Source organism: Ailuropoda melanoleuca, chromosome 12 (assembly GCF_002007445.2).
Source record: "Ailuropoda melanoleuca isolate Jingjing chromosome 12, ASM200744v2, whole genome shotgun sequence".
NCBI classification, from domain to species: Eukaryota; Metazoa; Chordata; class Mammalia; order Carnivora; family Ursidae; genus Ailuropoda; species Ailuropoda melanoleuca.
Window position 1 is genome coordinate 17778936 of NC_048229.1, and position 14765 is coordinate 17793700.

The 14765-nt window shown below is 52.5% G+C and overlaps 1 protein-coding gene across 1 annotated transcript in view; it reads right to left on the reverse strand.

Annotated features, from left to right (window-relative positions):
• Nucleotides 1–14281, reverse strand: part of GLTP (glycolipid transfer protein) — a 20755-nt gene extending 6474 nt beyond the window's left edge. Inside the window, exons 1-2 of the mRNA XM_034637896.1 lie at nucleotides 14015–14281; nucleotides 1–34 (exon numbers count right to left, since the gene is read on the reverse strand). Coding sequence (XP_034493787.1) covers nucleotides 1–34; nucleotides 14015–14117 — 137 coding nt within the window. The 5' untranslated portion in view covers nucleotides 14118–14281. The remainder of the gene's footprint in view (nucleotides 35–14014) is intronic.
• Nucleotides 14282–14765: the final 484 nt, after the last annotated feature.

Consider the following 14765-nt stretch of genomic DNA (forward strand, 5'->3'; position numbering starts at 1 on the left):
TTGATGGGAGTAAACACTGGGGACCCGAGGCAATCTGGGGACAAGATAAGAAGAGAGATTCAGATTCTCAGCCCCGATGAAGATTCAGGAACGCCCCAGGCCACAGAGGCTTGGGAACAGGAAGGAGGGTCACTTGGTGTGTTGAGGGAAAAGCCGAGCTATTTACAGGTGTTGAAAAGGCTCATGGGCAAGTTAAGATGGAGTGCTGGGCTCCAGGTAAGACCGGTTTCTTGCTGCAGGACTTGTCAGAGCCTTTAAATGCAACTGGAATATCTAGGGGGCAAACCCTTTCGTCCGCAGCACTCTTTCTCCCTCGGACAGCACTGTCCAGAACTTCGTCCAGTGATGGAAATGTTCTATATCCGCACTAATATGGACCCCATGTGGCTACTGGGCACTTGAAATGTGCTGTGACTGAGGAACTGGATTTGTAATTTTATTTGACTTCCATGCACTGAAATATACACAGCACACATGGCCCATGGCTACCATACTGAATGGCACAGCTGTAGAGTACCTTGCAGAACCAGTGCTCTGATAAACCCATCTTGGCCAACAAGGTGCATCACCACTAATTGACCAGCCGGCCAGGAGGCAGACTGAGGAATCTTATGAGACAGAAGAGGGCCCAGATTTATTAAAAATGACCTTCTCATTCACCAGCTTCTAAGAAAGAAATGAGCTGGGGACTCAGAGGCTCCAAGGTTCTGAGACCCTGCATTAGAGCCCAGGAGAACACACCCGCAATGGTACCTCAGTCACTTAACAGAACCTGAGGAATGCGGCTCGACCCCCAGCTGTGCACGCATGGGCAGTGTGGCCTGGGCTGTGTCCCTTCAGCTCCCCCAGCCTCAGTTTTCCCATCTAGCCAGTAGGGCAACAGGACCGATCAGACATGCCGTGGGCAGGGCTTGAAACAGTCCACTCCCAAGACACGCATTTGTCTATCTCTGGAACCGGAATGTTCTTAACTGGAGGGGTTTTTTCCTTTCTTGGTTCCTTTCTTGGTGTTACTGGTGACACCTTTAAGTTGAGAAAAGGCAGACCTAGAAATCGGCAGACCTGAAATGCGAGCAGCCTGTGGCCTGCCTGCCCCCCTTCCCTCCTTTGTGACCCCCTGGCCGTCACGACGACCAGAGATGAGTAGGTTCAACGTGAACTTCACCCCCAGAACCTGACGACAGCTGAGCTCCCCCAGCACGTTCTCACTGTCCTCAATGCTGCATCCAGAGACCTGCCACCCTGACAGAGCCTGGGGATAAAGACGCCCAAGCAGGCTGGGCGTGGGTACCAGACCCATGGTGGCAGGGGGAACACCAGGGCCAGACTCTGCTTGTCTGGCCAGGGCCTCGTTATGCACGCCACCTTGACCGCACAGGAGCAGAGGACTGGGGGAGGGACATCCGCAGGCTGAATTCCACCCAAGGTGACCCAGCACACCTGGCCAACCATCTGGAAGAGTCTAAGCACAGCTGTTAAGGGAGGTGCACTGGGGAAACAGCTTTAAGACACTAGAAATGAAATACCCCAAAACCCAATGGAAAGAAAGTGGGGTAGGCACCCAGCCAGGTGGGGTTCGAATCCTGCCCCTCCCATACCCCAGTTGAGCAAGTCTGCTCGCCTGTGTGCCTCAGTTTCCTCTCGTGTCAAAAGCGGCAGTAAGAGTGCTTCATTCATAGGGTCGTCTCGGGAATTCAAAATCACGCAGTGGCTGCATCTAGCAGAGTGCCCCGGGGCAGGAACACTCAAGAAACAGACTTTGATCATTTTGGTGACCTCAAATTCCACGGTCTAGCAAACATCACCCAGATGTCACTCAGCTGTGCTTATAAGCCACTAGGCCCCGCAGAGTCTCTGCCAAACGGGAACCCCCTTGGCCTGTGCCCGCGTCCCCTCTATGTTCTGCCTTCCTGAGGCCCCTCGTTGTCGGGACAGGGCTGGGGCCTCGCTCGCCCTGCTGCAGGCTCCGGGCACAGAATCCTCAGGCTGACGGGCCAGCGTTCTCTCTGTTGCTGGGCTTCTCTCCCACGCCTGTGGAGGCACCAAGGGGCTGGGCCGGGGGTCCGGGCGGCCTGCTGCCCTCCATCCTGAGCACTCTGGCCTCACACACCTGCCAAGGGCACTCATAAGTGAGGTAGCTACTCCATCCCACTCTTTAATGTTGCCTGGTGAACCACTGACTTCATCCAGCAGGTGCCACCCCGGACAGGTCGTGCCATTTGCTAACACTGCAGCATGTTACTACTAGCTCCCTCAAACGACAAGGAGTTCTCGACTTGACTAATAATGCCAGCGAGCCAGGAGCCCCCACCCCTCGCCACCCACAGTGCCTGTTCCCCTCCTGACAGTGCGGCCAGGGGTCACCAATTCCCAACCTCGCTGGGGCCAGCCGGGTGCCACAGATGAGATGTGTGGGGACCGGCACAGCCCTTCTAAAGGGACAGCTGCTCCTTGGCGCTGGCTGATGGCTTCAGGTCCCCACCTTCCAAAAATGCCAACTGTCCAAACATACGGGGTGAAGTGCCGGATGGCGAGACAGGGGCCGTCAAATATTAACGGCAGAGTAGAGGTGGTGGGTATATAAATTTTCGCTGTAAAATTCTTCCAATTTTGCCATGTTTGCAAATGGTCGTATAAAATGCTGGGGGAAAAGTCAGGGTTATTTTTGTTGTGATGGGTTGGTTAGTTGTTGTTCCTAAAGTCATGTATTTTCCTTTTCCTCTTTCCCCAAGTCCGTTTTGCCGTGACAGTGCTTGTGGTCCCATGTGTAACGCCGGTTACCCTCCGTCTCAGCCTTGGACTTGAGCTCTGAGAGGGCAGGGACCAGGTCGCCTGGGTTCCCCCGTGTCTCCAGCGCCTGGCAAGCAGCCAGACCCCGTCAGGCACTCGGGCAGCATCTGTGGCCCAAATGAGGCAGTAAACCTCCCGCCAGGCTCGTTGCACCAATGGACCCAATGCATAGTTCAAGGCGCCCACCCCACCGAGATGGCGGAGACTTTGGGAAGGGGCTCAGGCCTCAGTCTCCCTGGCTGTGCCTCCCCGGGCAGGTCTCCGCGAGTCATCCGTGCCCTGCTGCGATGGCTCTTCCTGCTCCAAGCCAACTGCAAGGCAAACCTACCAAGGGAGAAGGAGAAACCCCGGGGTGTCTTCACCAGAGGTCATGGTCAACCGTGCCTGGGCGGTTGACTGGCATGTCCCGGTGACTCGGGTCAGTCGACACACATTTCAGAGATGCAGAGACATGGTATCTGGCCTCCTGGGCTCTGAAAAGGCTCTTGTGCGGTTCTGAGCGGCCTGGCAGCCCTGGTGGCAGGAGAAAGGCTTTTTGTTCCCTGTTCCCCTGACAGTGCGCTCTGCGGGTCACGAGGCCGCGTGGTCAGCAGGAGCCGGGCCCTGACAGCAGCGGTTTTGTGTGGCGTGGCCAGCACGGTGGGACAGAGCCTCTGCTCCGCTGGGGGTAGGAATGTGGGTGGAAAGCGCACTTCTAGAGCTGGGAGCAGAGCGGGAGCTGGGAGGGGGAGGCGGAGGGAGGGGGGCGGGCCCCAGAATCCACTTCCAGCAGGAAAGGCATCTCCGTGGACCCACCCGTGCAGGCTGAGGTTGGTTTAGGGGCACCTGGAAGCAGACCACCTGGGGTCAGGGAAGCAGCAGCGTGGCCCTCCAGAGTCGCTGCTCGGGCTTCAGGTCTCAGGTCTGGAGTGACTCTGGACGAGTGACTCAGCCATGCTGGGCTCAGGCCCCTCGCTGGCCACAGCCCACAGGCGTCAGGCGAACGGGAGGTGCTCCGGGTGTAGTTGAGCTGACACCTGCTTCACCGTGACCCACCCAAGGCCACCAGGCCCAAAAAGCCGACAGATCCTGCCTAGGGTCACACAGAGGAAGCCGGGCACCCGGACATGATTACAGAACCAAGGCTGGTTCCACTACTCCCTCACCTTTCTTTCTAGAATGTTTCCATCCCGTGTGAACTCAACCAAAGGGAGAGTATTCCAAGAGGAAAACCAGAAGATGATTTTAATCACCAAGCACACTGTGGCCTTTCAGATACTTTAAACTCAGGCTGCCCCTACTCCGGATAGAGCGTGACGCTACCCAGGCTTACCTTTCCTGTAGTATGCAGCCCTGCCCCAAATCACCTTTCTTGTTTTACCAGTCTGGCAGATACCTCAAAGCTGTTTTTTATTGTTGTTGGCAAACAGGCTCTTTAAAATGCCATCCAGAAGCCCTCTGCCAGAAGGAAGGGAGGGGGCTTGGATGGCTTCCAGGTTCCTCCTCTGACCTCCAGGGAGAAAGGAAGTTGTCTTAAAACAACAACAAAAGCCAAACAAAAAACAAAAAAAGAAAGAAAGAAAAATCAGATATAACTCCACCATCTTACTCCCTAGGACCAACTCTAATGCACAGATTCTAAATATAGATAAGCCTTGGTTATCTGGAATACGTGGCAAATGGCCCCTTTTGTTTGCTGTGGAAGGTTTTTCTAAGCCTGCTACTCAACCCAGAATGCATTAAGGAAAATACCACAAATCTGATTACAAAATCCAGAGACGTCTTGTATGCGGCATGAGGAGACATCCCATCACTAATCACAGGCGAACAACAAACCGATGGTTGGGGTGCTGATCAGTGAAACAAACCATGGATGGAAGATTATTACCCCTAATATGTAAAGAGCTCTAACAAATCAATAAGAAACCCAACTCAACAGAATAATGGCAAATCACAGAACAACAATAAAATGCCTTATCTCAATAATAAAAAGAAAATAAAGCAGTGAAATATTTTCTAAATACCAAGTTTTATGAATGCACTGACCTTGAGTTCAACCATTCTGTATGAAACTCATCAAAATGTAACGCAAATGTCCATGCTTTTTCGTAAAGCATGCCAGGCACGGTTTTCTAAACAGGGCCATCATTGAAAATATGAATTATGATAAAGGCGTGACCCAGCAACATCACAGACCCCCTCAACCCTTCACTAAACGGCTCTGCACAGTTTAAAAGAAACTTCTCTTGATGGGTGCCGATCACTTCCTCCTGCTTTCTCTGCAGTGCATTCATTCTGATAGATACTTAGAAAAATAAATAGCCAACTGTGTCAGCATCACCTGCAAAATAAGAGGATGGAGGTACCAAGTGAGCATTTCGTGTCTGACCGCCGAGACGATTCTGGCTGGACAACCTCCTGCCTGGGTCTTCACAGTTCAGATGAGGGAGAATGCCCAGGCAGCAGAATTCCCCACGAGCCAGCAGTCACCATATGCCACCCAGAATCAGACTCATTTCTGCTTTCTCTGGCCTCAACGTGGTTGGAAAGCAAGAGTCGCTGTGCTCTGAGCAAGACCACACCACGCTCCATGCAAGCTGCCCCAACACACTGGACACCAGGGTGACCCAAATGCCCTGCCTGGCCCGCCCTCTCACTGCGTCTCAGGAATACAGAGCATGGGGCTCCTGGGTGGCTCTGTTGTTTACGCGACTGCCTTTGGCTCAGGTCGTGATCCCTGGGTCCTGGGATCGAGTCCCACATCAGGCTCCTTGTTCAGCGGGGAGCCTGGTTCTCCCTCTGCCTGCTACTCTGCCTGCTTGTGCTGTCTGTCAAAAAAATAAATAAAATCTTAAAAAAAAAAAAGGAATACAAAGGATTCCATTTCTTAGACACATGGCTTCACTTTCAGCCTGTGTGATTCAGGACGGAAAACACCTAGCCCAACCCATAAATACTTACTCCAGAAAGCAAGAACAGAATGCCTGTGTCGTTGATGCTAGGAGCCTGGTTTGGGAAGGTTCTATTTCAAATTCAATTCTTTTTTTCCAATAGCCAGATAATAAGGTTTTGTTGTTAAAGACGTGGGGCAGATTAACTTTATAGGTCCTGCGTTACAAGGACCATAATGAGAGGCACTAAAATTACAGCCCGTGGAGATGAATCATTTATTAATCCACAGGTATGTGGGGTGGGGTGTGTGTGTGTGTGTGTGTGTGTGTGTGTGTGTGTGATGGCTCAGTTTGCAACAAGGCCTGTTTTGAAGAACAAGAACGCTGAGAATGCCCACCTTCCTAAAACTAAAACTTATTGAGATAAAGCACTTTATTGTTGTTGGTCTGTGAATTGCCATTTAAAAAAAATCCTGGCTAAGGAGGAAAGAATGTTTACAAAACAATCCAAAACATTGCTTTTAAAAATCACCCCTATGACAGGCCAACTCTCTTTGTCCATAGTTGCCCAGCTTCTTGGCAAAAACCAGCCTTGAAGTGGGAATGTGGTTAGGAAATGGGTTTTTCTTCACTTGCTGTGTGGCCTGGGAGAAAGCAGTTAACCTCTCTGAGCCTCGGTCTCCTCCACATTTGTAAAATAAGGCTGATAATGGACCCCACCTCACAGGGTTGCTGGGAGGCTTAAATCAGGTTGCATGAGGGGCTCTGCATGGTCTCTGGCACCTAGTAAGCACTCCAGAAAAAAGGGAGCACTCTGTATGTTTATGATTATTACTACTATTGATAACATCATTTCCATCTTTTTCAACTGGCACAGGAAATCCAGGAAAGAATGATCCCAATGACTGAGAAATCAAAGGACAAAGAGAGGAAGGGAGGGAGGAAAGGGGTCTCCATGGGTGGGCATGGATACAATTAGCAGGAAACCTCCAGTCATAAAATCACGATTTCAAATGTATTCCAGATAGCTAAAAAAAACGAGATCTCAGAAGGGAGTGGAGTAAGGAACTGGGGGGGAAAGCAAGGCAGAAAATGAATCATTTCCGAGCACAGGGAAGTGTGAGCTGGCTGGTTTTTATAGGACCCTGGAGAGGGCTGATCAGCTGTAATGACTTAAAAGCTCAGCTACAGTTAACACTCTAAAAAAAAAAAAAAAAAAAAAAAAGAAAAAAAAAGAAGCAGCAGCAAAGAAAAAAGGCCCCTGATACAAGTAACACTGTAGGAAGGTAACAAAAGGAGTTAACACCCACCCAGACCATTTTTTTAAACGGAAACAATGAAACCTAAGACCAGAACCCCTGCATTGCCAACCCCGTGCTCAGGAAAGTAAGGACTGTCATGCCAGATGGGGGCCTCCTAGCACCCCCCGCCCCCACAAACTGCGGGGAAGAGCCAGCACAAAGGGCTGAATGCCCTGGTCTCTGCCCTGAATAAGACTGCCCTCCCTTGTTGCAGGGCCCTGTGGACCCACTTTCTAGCTGTGCCACCTGGTCAAATCCCTTCACCACTCTGAACCTCAGTGTCCTCTTCTGCAAAATGGTACCAACTCCTCCTCATTCCTGAGATCATGATAAGCAGCTAGTTCAGAGGGGGGTTACACTAGCTATGATGGGGGGGCACACGTTACACTTTATAAAGCCCTCTGTCACTCATGCCACTCATTCTTTTCCTTTTGCTTCTACACCTGCTGGGCAGCTCTGCTCAGCCGGGTGCGGGTGCACTGGCGGGTCTGGGGAGGGCCCAACTTCTGGGGATCCGCAGTAGGGCCCTGTTCCCCCAAGCAGCCCTGTGTTGGAGGTGAGGAGCACCTCTTGAGCTAGCAAGAGACGGAATAGACGCTTGGGTCTTTTCCCTCCTGTTTCTCCATTTTATTCCCTCCAGGAGCAGAGGCTGGACTTCAGCCCTTGACCTCGGGGCCGGACTTTTCTGAACACAGAGCTGAGGAGGATCCGATCACTGTCCCTGGAGGACAGAGCGGGCAGGCGCCATGGGTCTGTGCTCTGCACTGACCTTTGGGGGTTATAAACGAGGGTGCCGGGACAATCTCAGAGCAGCAGCCAGACAGCCAGACTGCCCCGAGTCCTGGCAGACCGTCACCAGACCCGGAGATGGCTTCTTTTGGGAAGATCTTCATTTCCCAAGGGCCGTGTGGCAAGAGCGGCAGTGTCTGAAAGCCTGAGGCCATCTGTCCCACCTGTGCAAAGACGGAGTGATTCAGGGCATCGAGTACCCACATCGTTTGGGAAGATCACCTCCATCGACCCTCCTGAGAGGCCCAGTGTCCCGCTTCACAGGCGGGGCCACAGGCCTAGAGAGGGGATGAGCGTCTGCCTAGACACAGCCTTGGCACCATGGAACCAGGACTCGAGCTCGGGCTGGCTCAGCCTGACACCAGTGCCCCTGCTTCTTTCCATTCATCTATCTGTGATGTTCAGAGCAAGGCCTTCAGCACGTGACAGACCGCAGCTGTCTTGGTCTACCCGAAGTGACTTCTCCCTGCCGAGCCTCAGCGAACCGCAGCTGTTACGGAGACAAGAGGCCAAGACGACTGGGCCAGCGGAAGCACTCCCATCAGGTGTTCCTCGGATCTTACTGGGGCCAGATGAGACCAGGAGCGGGACACATCAGAACAAATTCACGCACACAGTAAGGCTCCTCCAGCCCAGTGGGCCCTAACTACTTGCAAAGGCACCGCCAACTAACAACGAGAGTCTGCAGGCAGTTTCAAGATTGCCAAAACCCATTGCAGAAAGGGTATTTTTGGCTTCTTGCTCCCACGGGACATAGTTTCTTCCTTCTGGAAATTTCCCTCCCAGGTATATGGTCTATGTCCTGTCCCTAAAGAATCCAGCACTCAACAGACACTCAACCAAAATGATAACTAACCTGCAACAGTAAGAGGGTTAATAGAGCTTCTTATCTTTCTGGAGGATATTCTATATAAAACCAAAAATAAACATCTATTCGTATAAACTTCAAAAACAAAACAAAACGTTGCAGAGATCTGACAGGTGATCCCAAGTCCCGGAAGGCGCTTGTTGCAATGGGGAGAATAACCTCCCCGAAAGAAGGGGAACTTCTTACTCATAGACCAAGGGACGCTGGTGGGGCTCGTTCCCAGGCGGGTTAATGCCATGTCCCAATTACAGGATAATCTGACCTGTTTGGGACCTCCCCACTGGAAGACTTCCATATCCTAGTCCTTCAAACTTGCATTCAAATGAGCAAGGGTTATGGGCCCGGCTGGGCAGGCCAATGATGAGGCACACACCCCAGACGAAACCAATATATCTGGTCTGCGGTTCCCAGCAACTTGGGCAAGTCACTGTGGGGCCGGCAGAACCCTGGACTTCTTCGGTCCAGGCTGGGTCCACGGGGAGCCAGAGGTGGGGTCTCCTCTCTCAGACAGGAAGCCAGGAGAGCAGGCAGGCATGCACAAGCCAAAACCACTGCGTAAGGAGTCCAGAGGCCGGAGTTCTGAGTTCTAGTTGGACTCTACTGGTTAATCCCCCAGCTGTGTGACCCTGGGCAAGTCACCTAACCTCCTGGGCCTCAGCTTCTCTGGCTGTATAACAAGAAGATTATTCTGTGCTGCTGGGCTGCCACTGGCCCCCCAAATGAGAGCAAGCACTGAACCAAAGGGATGGGAGAGCACTCTTTCTGGGGTTTTCCCTATGACTACTTGACGAGCACCAGATTCGTGTAAGGCCTGACTCTCTGGACATCCATTTAATTAAACAAAAGATCTGAATGAAGAAAAATCACCCCCAGAATTTGGATTTCAGGAACTGAGAAATGGAAATTATTCCCTTTAGCTCCTGCAACTTAGTTTCTCCCCAGAGAGTGAAAGCAAACAGGTGTGATGTCACGTGCCACGTCTGACCTAGAGCAGCATGTTAAGAAAAACGCCAAGGTTGTGTCTAGACTTAAAAGGAGAGAACACGGTCATGATTGATTAATAATGTCTGCCGTGGGTATGGTTTATGAGTTATGTATTTTAATTTAGAAAAAGAAACACAAAACTGCTTCTCGAAAGCACCCAGAAAAAAAGGGGGGGGGGGATGGAACCACAAGCATTCACTGAGCAAATACTAGTAGCTCGCCCAGGGCTAGGCACTGAAATAGCTTAAAGTCACAGAATGTGATAGGTTCTATGGTAGTCTAAGGAAGTTAGGAAAGACTTTCTGGATGAGGCAACTTTCCCGTGGAGATAAGCTTCTAGGCAGGGAGTGACAAGATGAAATGACATCTAAGTCTCTCCCTCCCCCCTCCCACTCTCCCCAGCCCTCTAATTGTTAATGCTGGAGAACAGTGCTGCATAATTGACCTAAAAGATGAGAGAGCAGGCCTCACAGAAGTCAGTTGCAAGCTGATCACTCAGAGGCAAGATCCAATTACTGGGTCAAGGTGGAGGAAGAAGATGGGCAAAGGGCTGGACTCTAAGTGGACATAGTAAAAGCTGGAGAGAAGGAGGAAGGGCTAGCCCACAAGGTGGATGCTCTAAGCCACATCTGACCTGCCGCCCCAAAAATCAGCATCCACGCAGGCCAGCCAATTCTGTCACAAACCACACCGGACGAAAGTGAAAGAGATGTCGTTGCAGTAATAGGTTAAAAGCTTTCACATCCTTTGACCCAGCAATTTCACTTCTAAAAATTAGAATGAATGAAAGAAGTACACAAAGAAACATACACGGAGATGTTCACTGCAGCGTTATTTCCCCGAGCAGACAACGGGAAGCGATGTGAGTGTCCCACCGCGGGGGACTGGTTACATAAATAATGGCCACGTTCAAACAGAGGAGTTCTAAGCAGCCACGAAAAACGATGATCGGCCTGGAAAGATGGTCAGGCTGTAGAGCTGGGCGGAAAAGGCAGCTTATATGCTTTCCCCTGAAAGATGGATAAAAATGAGTGCAGAAGGAAAATACCCTGAAAGCTCAGCAGAGATGCTCTCAAAACAAAGATGAACAAACCAAAAAACTGTACCTGCACAGGTTCTGAGAGGATTAGTGAACGAATCCACATAGAGTACTGGCACATAGTAAGTGCTCAATAAACGAAAGGGAGATTTTTAAAAAAAAATCATTTCTTCTTGCTCAATTGTCCTTCGATAAACAGATCTTCCTGGCAGCAGTAAGCACTTTTTTTTTTTTTAAGATTTTATTTATTTATTCGACAGAGATAGAGATAGAGACAGCCAGTGAGAGACGGAACACAAGCAGGGGGAGTGGGAGAGGAAGAAGCAGGCTCATAGCGGAGGAGCCTGATGTGGCTCGATCCCATAACGCCGGGATCACGCCCTGAGCCGAAGGCAGACGCTTAACCGCTGTACCACCCAGGCGCCCCAATAAGCACTTTTTAAAAACACAGCTTTCGCAGTGCCGGGGTGGCTTAGTCGGTTAAGTGTACAACTTTTGATCTCAGCTCAGGTCTTGATCTCAGGGTCATGAGTTCAAGCCCCACATTGGGCTCCACGCTGGGCACGGAGCCTACTTAAATAAAAATAAATTAAAAAATAAAACCACAGCTTCCAGCCCTTTTCCCTGTGTATATCAAGAACAGTGGTTCTCAGATTTTGTCTCCTTGTGGACATTTTTGGTTGTTGGCATCTAGCCAGGGATGCCACTGAAACATCCTCCAGCATGCAGGACGCCCCCCCCTCCCCAAGAGTGTTCTAGCCTCAACTGGCGGCAGTGCTGTGGTCGAGAAACCCTGATTTGGAGGGAATTGTCGCTGCAACCTCCCTTGGACTTCTTACATCTCCTTTGAGCCAGACCTGTCCCGTTCGAGAGACACACAGAAACCACCCAGATCATCCAGGTCACCAGACGCTCCCAAGATTTCACAGAGCCCCTGAGTTACAGCCCACAGTGGATCTCAACTGACCCCTGAGTCCCAGAGAAAAGCCCCTGGTGGGAGCGTCCTTGGAAACCTTCAATCCTCAGGCAAAATTCTTCTCCCCAGACAAGCATAATGGTTCCAAATGGATCATCGCAATTTTTTTTTTTTTAGAGTGCCAAGAATGATTCTGTGTGGGCCAACCCGCTGGGGCCACTGTATCAATGGCGCTTCTGTCAACAGATGTGATGCCAAACAGCACAGAGCTCATAGCAAAGACAAGGGTCCTTTGAGATCAGGGAAAGGGAGGAGGGCATGCTCTTCAGCCCTGGCATCACAGCACTGCCGGCTCCAGGGGCCACCATCCCCTTTCCTCTAAAACCAGCCAGATAATCACATCCAGGGAGGGCGCCTCCCCCACCCCCAGCCCAGGCTGCAGAACTACAGGGCGCGCACCAGGGCTGACCATAAGGGGAGACCACAGGGCTTAGCTTGGGGTTTCTCCGCCTCGACACTGCTAACATTTGGGGCTGGCTCAATTCTTGGTGGCGATGGTTGTCCCGTGCACTGAAGGGTATTCGGCAGATGCCGGGCCTCTAGCCCCTGCATGCGGGCGGCACCTCCCTGCATGCCCCCCCCAACCTGGGACAAACTAAAATGCCTCTAGACATTGCTGGATGTCCCCTGAGGGGCCAAACTGCCCTCCGCGGAGAACCACTAGCTTCAACAGATTCTGAGTCCTTGACCAGGCAAGCGGGCTCCGCCCTGCGAATGTTCATAGAACACGAGGTGCGGTGGGAGGCATAAAAATAAATGAGTCCTCAGCGCTGAAGTCACTTGGTTCCCAAGCCCCTGCCTGGAGGGTCTGTGTTATCTCAATACTGAGATACCAATAATAAGCACATTTCAGTCGTTCCATGAGTACTGACTAAGCACCTACTATGTGCCGGGCACTGTTCTGGGTACTGAGGATGCAGCAGCGGACATAAAAGACCAAGACCCTGCTCTCGGGTTGCTTACCCAGGTCTGAGGATCATACAGACCCAGAGACTGCACTCCCTCCAACACTGATTAATCACCTACCATGTGAAGGAACCAAAACTCCATCCGAGAACTCACAGGATAAGCACCAGCCCTCCTCTCCCTCCCCCCGGGGGTTAGGATCTATTTGGCACTTAAGGCCTCAGGGCTCAACACACATTTACTCCTTGCAGCTCGCCTTAGAGATCGGGATCCCCATTTCCCAGATGGGAATCACCCACTAGGGGGAACGTGAGTGACTGCCCAGGTGCCAGATCTCTTCAGTCCCAAGTCAGTGTTAAGGTTCTGTCAGTTTGTGGGTTTCACCCTGGGGACTGGTATCTTCCTGCAAGGCCACCAAGTGCACCAGCAGGGCAGGGTGCTGGGCAAGCCCACATGGAAGAGAAGAAAGCAGAGGTTCAAGTTGCACCCTTTAGCCAGGACCCAAAAGGCAAAGGGCAGGAGCAGACGGTATTGTCTTCTATTTCCCATTTTCCATCCAGGGCCTGGGCTGGCCTCAGGGAGGGGAGGGAGGCAGCTCTGAAGCTGGGCTAGGGAAGGCCTTCCTCATGCTCCCACAACCTTCCTGGACCTGATATTACAAGGGAGGGGTCTTCTTTTAGAGCCCACACCAAGCACCCTGTGTCTGATGTCACCCCCACAAAGCAGCTTCCCCTGTCCTGACCCCTGTTCTAAATGGAGGAAAAACCTTAGGTGGTTCCCTCTAGAAGGGGGTGCCAGAATTTTGCAACTCCAGCTTCAAAACCCTCCTCCTCATCCTTCCTGGTTTCCTCATTTCTCTTTTAGAGTGGGGGGGGGCGTCTTTGATCAGGAATGGGGGAATTCTGAGGAAAAAAGGTTTCACAAGGTCCTGTGAGGGAGAGGCTGGGAGAATAAGGAAAAGAGAGGGATTATGAAATGGGAGGATTATTTTAAGGGGAGGGGGTTGAAAGTCATTCTGAAAAGAAAGGAGGGAATGATGGGGTGAGGGATATAGGATTTGGGGGAGAATGGGGTGGGATGCTTTCGAGGAGATGGAAGACTGGGAAACTGAGGATTTGGAAGAGTGAGGGGTGTCTGGGGGAGATGGACGATTCGGGGAACCCAAGGAAATAGAGAACTGGGGGCATCTGAAGGATATGGTGGAATGTGAGGTGCCTGGAGATGAAGGAATGGAGACCGAGCATCTGGGGGTGTCTGGGAAGAAATGGAGGATGTGCCATGTTGGAGGGAGAGAGGATCTGGGAGTGGTCCGGAGTAGGGAGAATTGGGGGTGCCTGGAAGTAAAGGGGTTCTTGAGTGCTTGGGGAAACAGGATTCGGGGTGTCTAGGAGAGGCATAGCTGGAGGATGCTAGGGAGATGGGGGGTTCGGGTGCGTCTGGGAGCGCTCTGGGACAGAGCTGGGGCCGGATCCCCCCCTCGCCCCGGCTCACCGAAGAAGGGCGGCAGGTGGGACACCGCCTCCAGGAAGGGCCCCGTCTCGATCTGCTTGTCCGCGGGCAGCGGCTTCAGCAGGTGCTCTGCCAGCAGCGCCATTTCGGGGTCGAGGCCGGCGGTAATGCCCCAGCCCGCGCCGCGGGCGTCCACGCCGCCCCCTGGGCTGCCGCCGTCAGCGCTGGGGCCGTCAGCGCTGGGGCCGTCACTGCCGCCCGCCGCAGACTCCGGGGACGCCAGCGTCGCCACTTCCGCCCGCCCCCCCGCCAGCGCCAATCCGCGCCCGCCGCCGCGCCCGCCAGCCCAATCCGCGCCCGCTGCCGCGGACCTCCGCGCCGCCATTGGTCCGGGGGCGGGGCCGGCCTGTCCGGCGCGGAAGCGAGCCGACTCGCCGGTCCAGGTCCTCCCAGGTGAGCCGCTCCCAGACGAGCCTTCCGCAGGTGTTCCTGCACGTATTGCCTTTCCGCCCCCAACCTGGGTGCGCCTCGGGCCGGGTCCTCACCAAAGGGGGCGTAGAATTGCTCAGGTCAAACGCAGCCCACCTACCAGCCCAGGTATACAGCCCAAAGCAGCCAGCGCTCCTGAGGACACCTGTTTCCTCAGGAACAGAGCCTGTCCTCCAACAGCCCCAAGTAGCCTGTTGAACACTGCTCCGGTCGCAGTTCTCTTTAGCTACAACCACTGGGGACGTCTGATTCTTCTTCAGTGATCTAAGATTATACCAATACCCATTGGACACTGCTCAAGTCA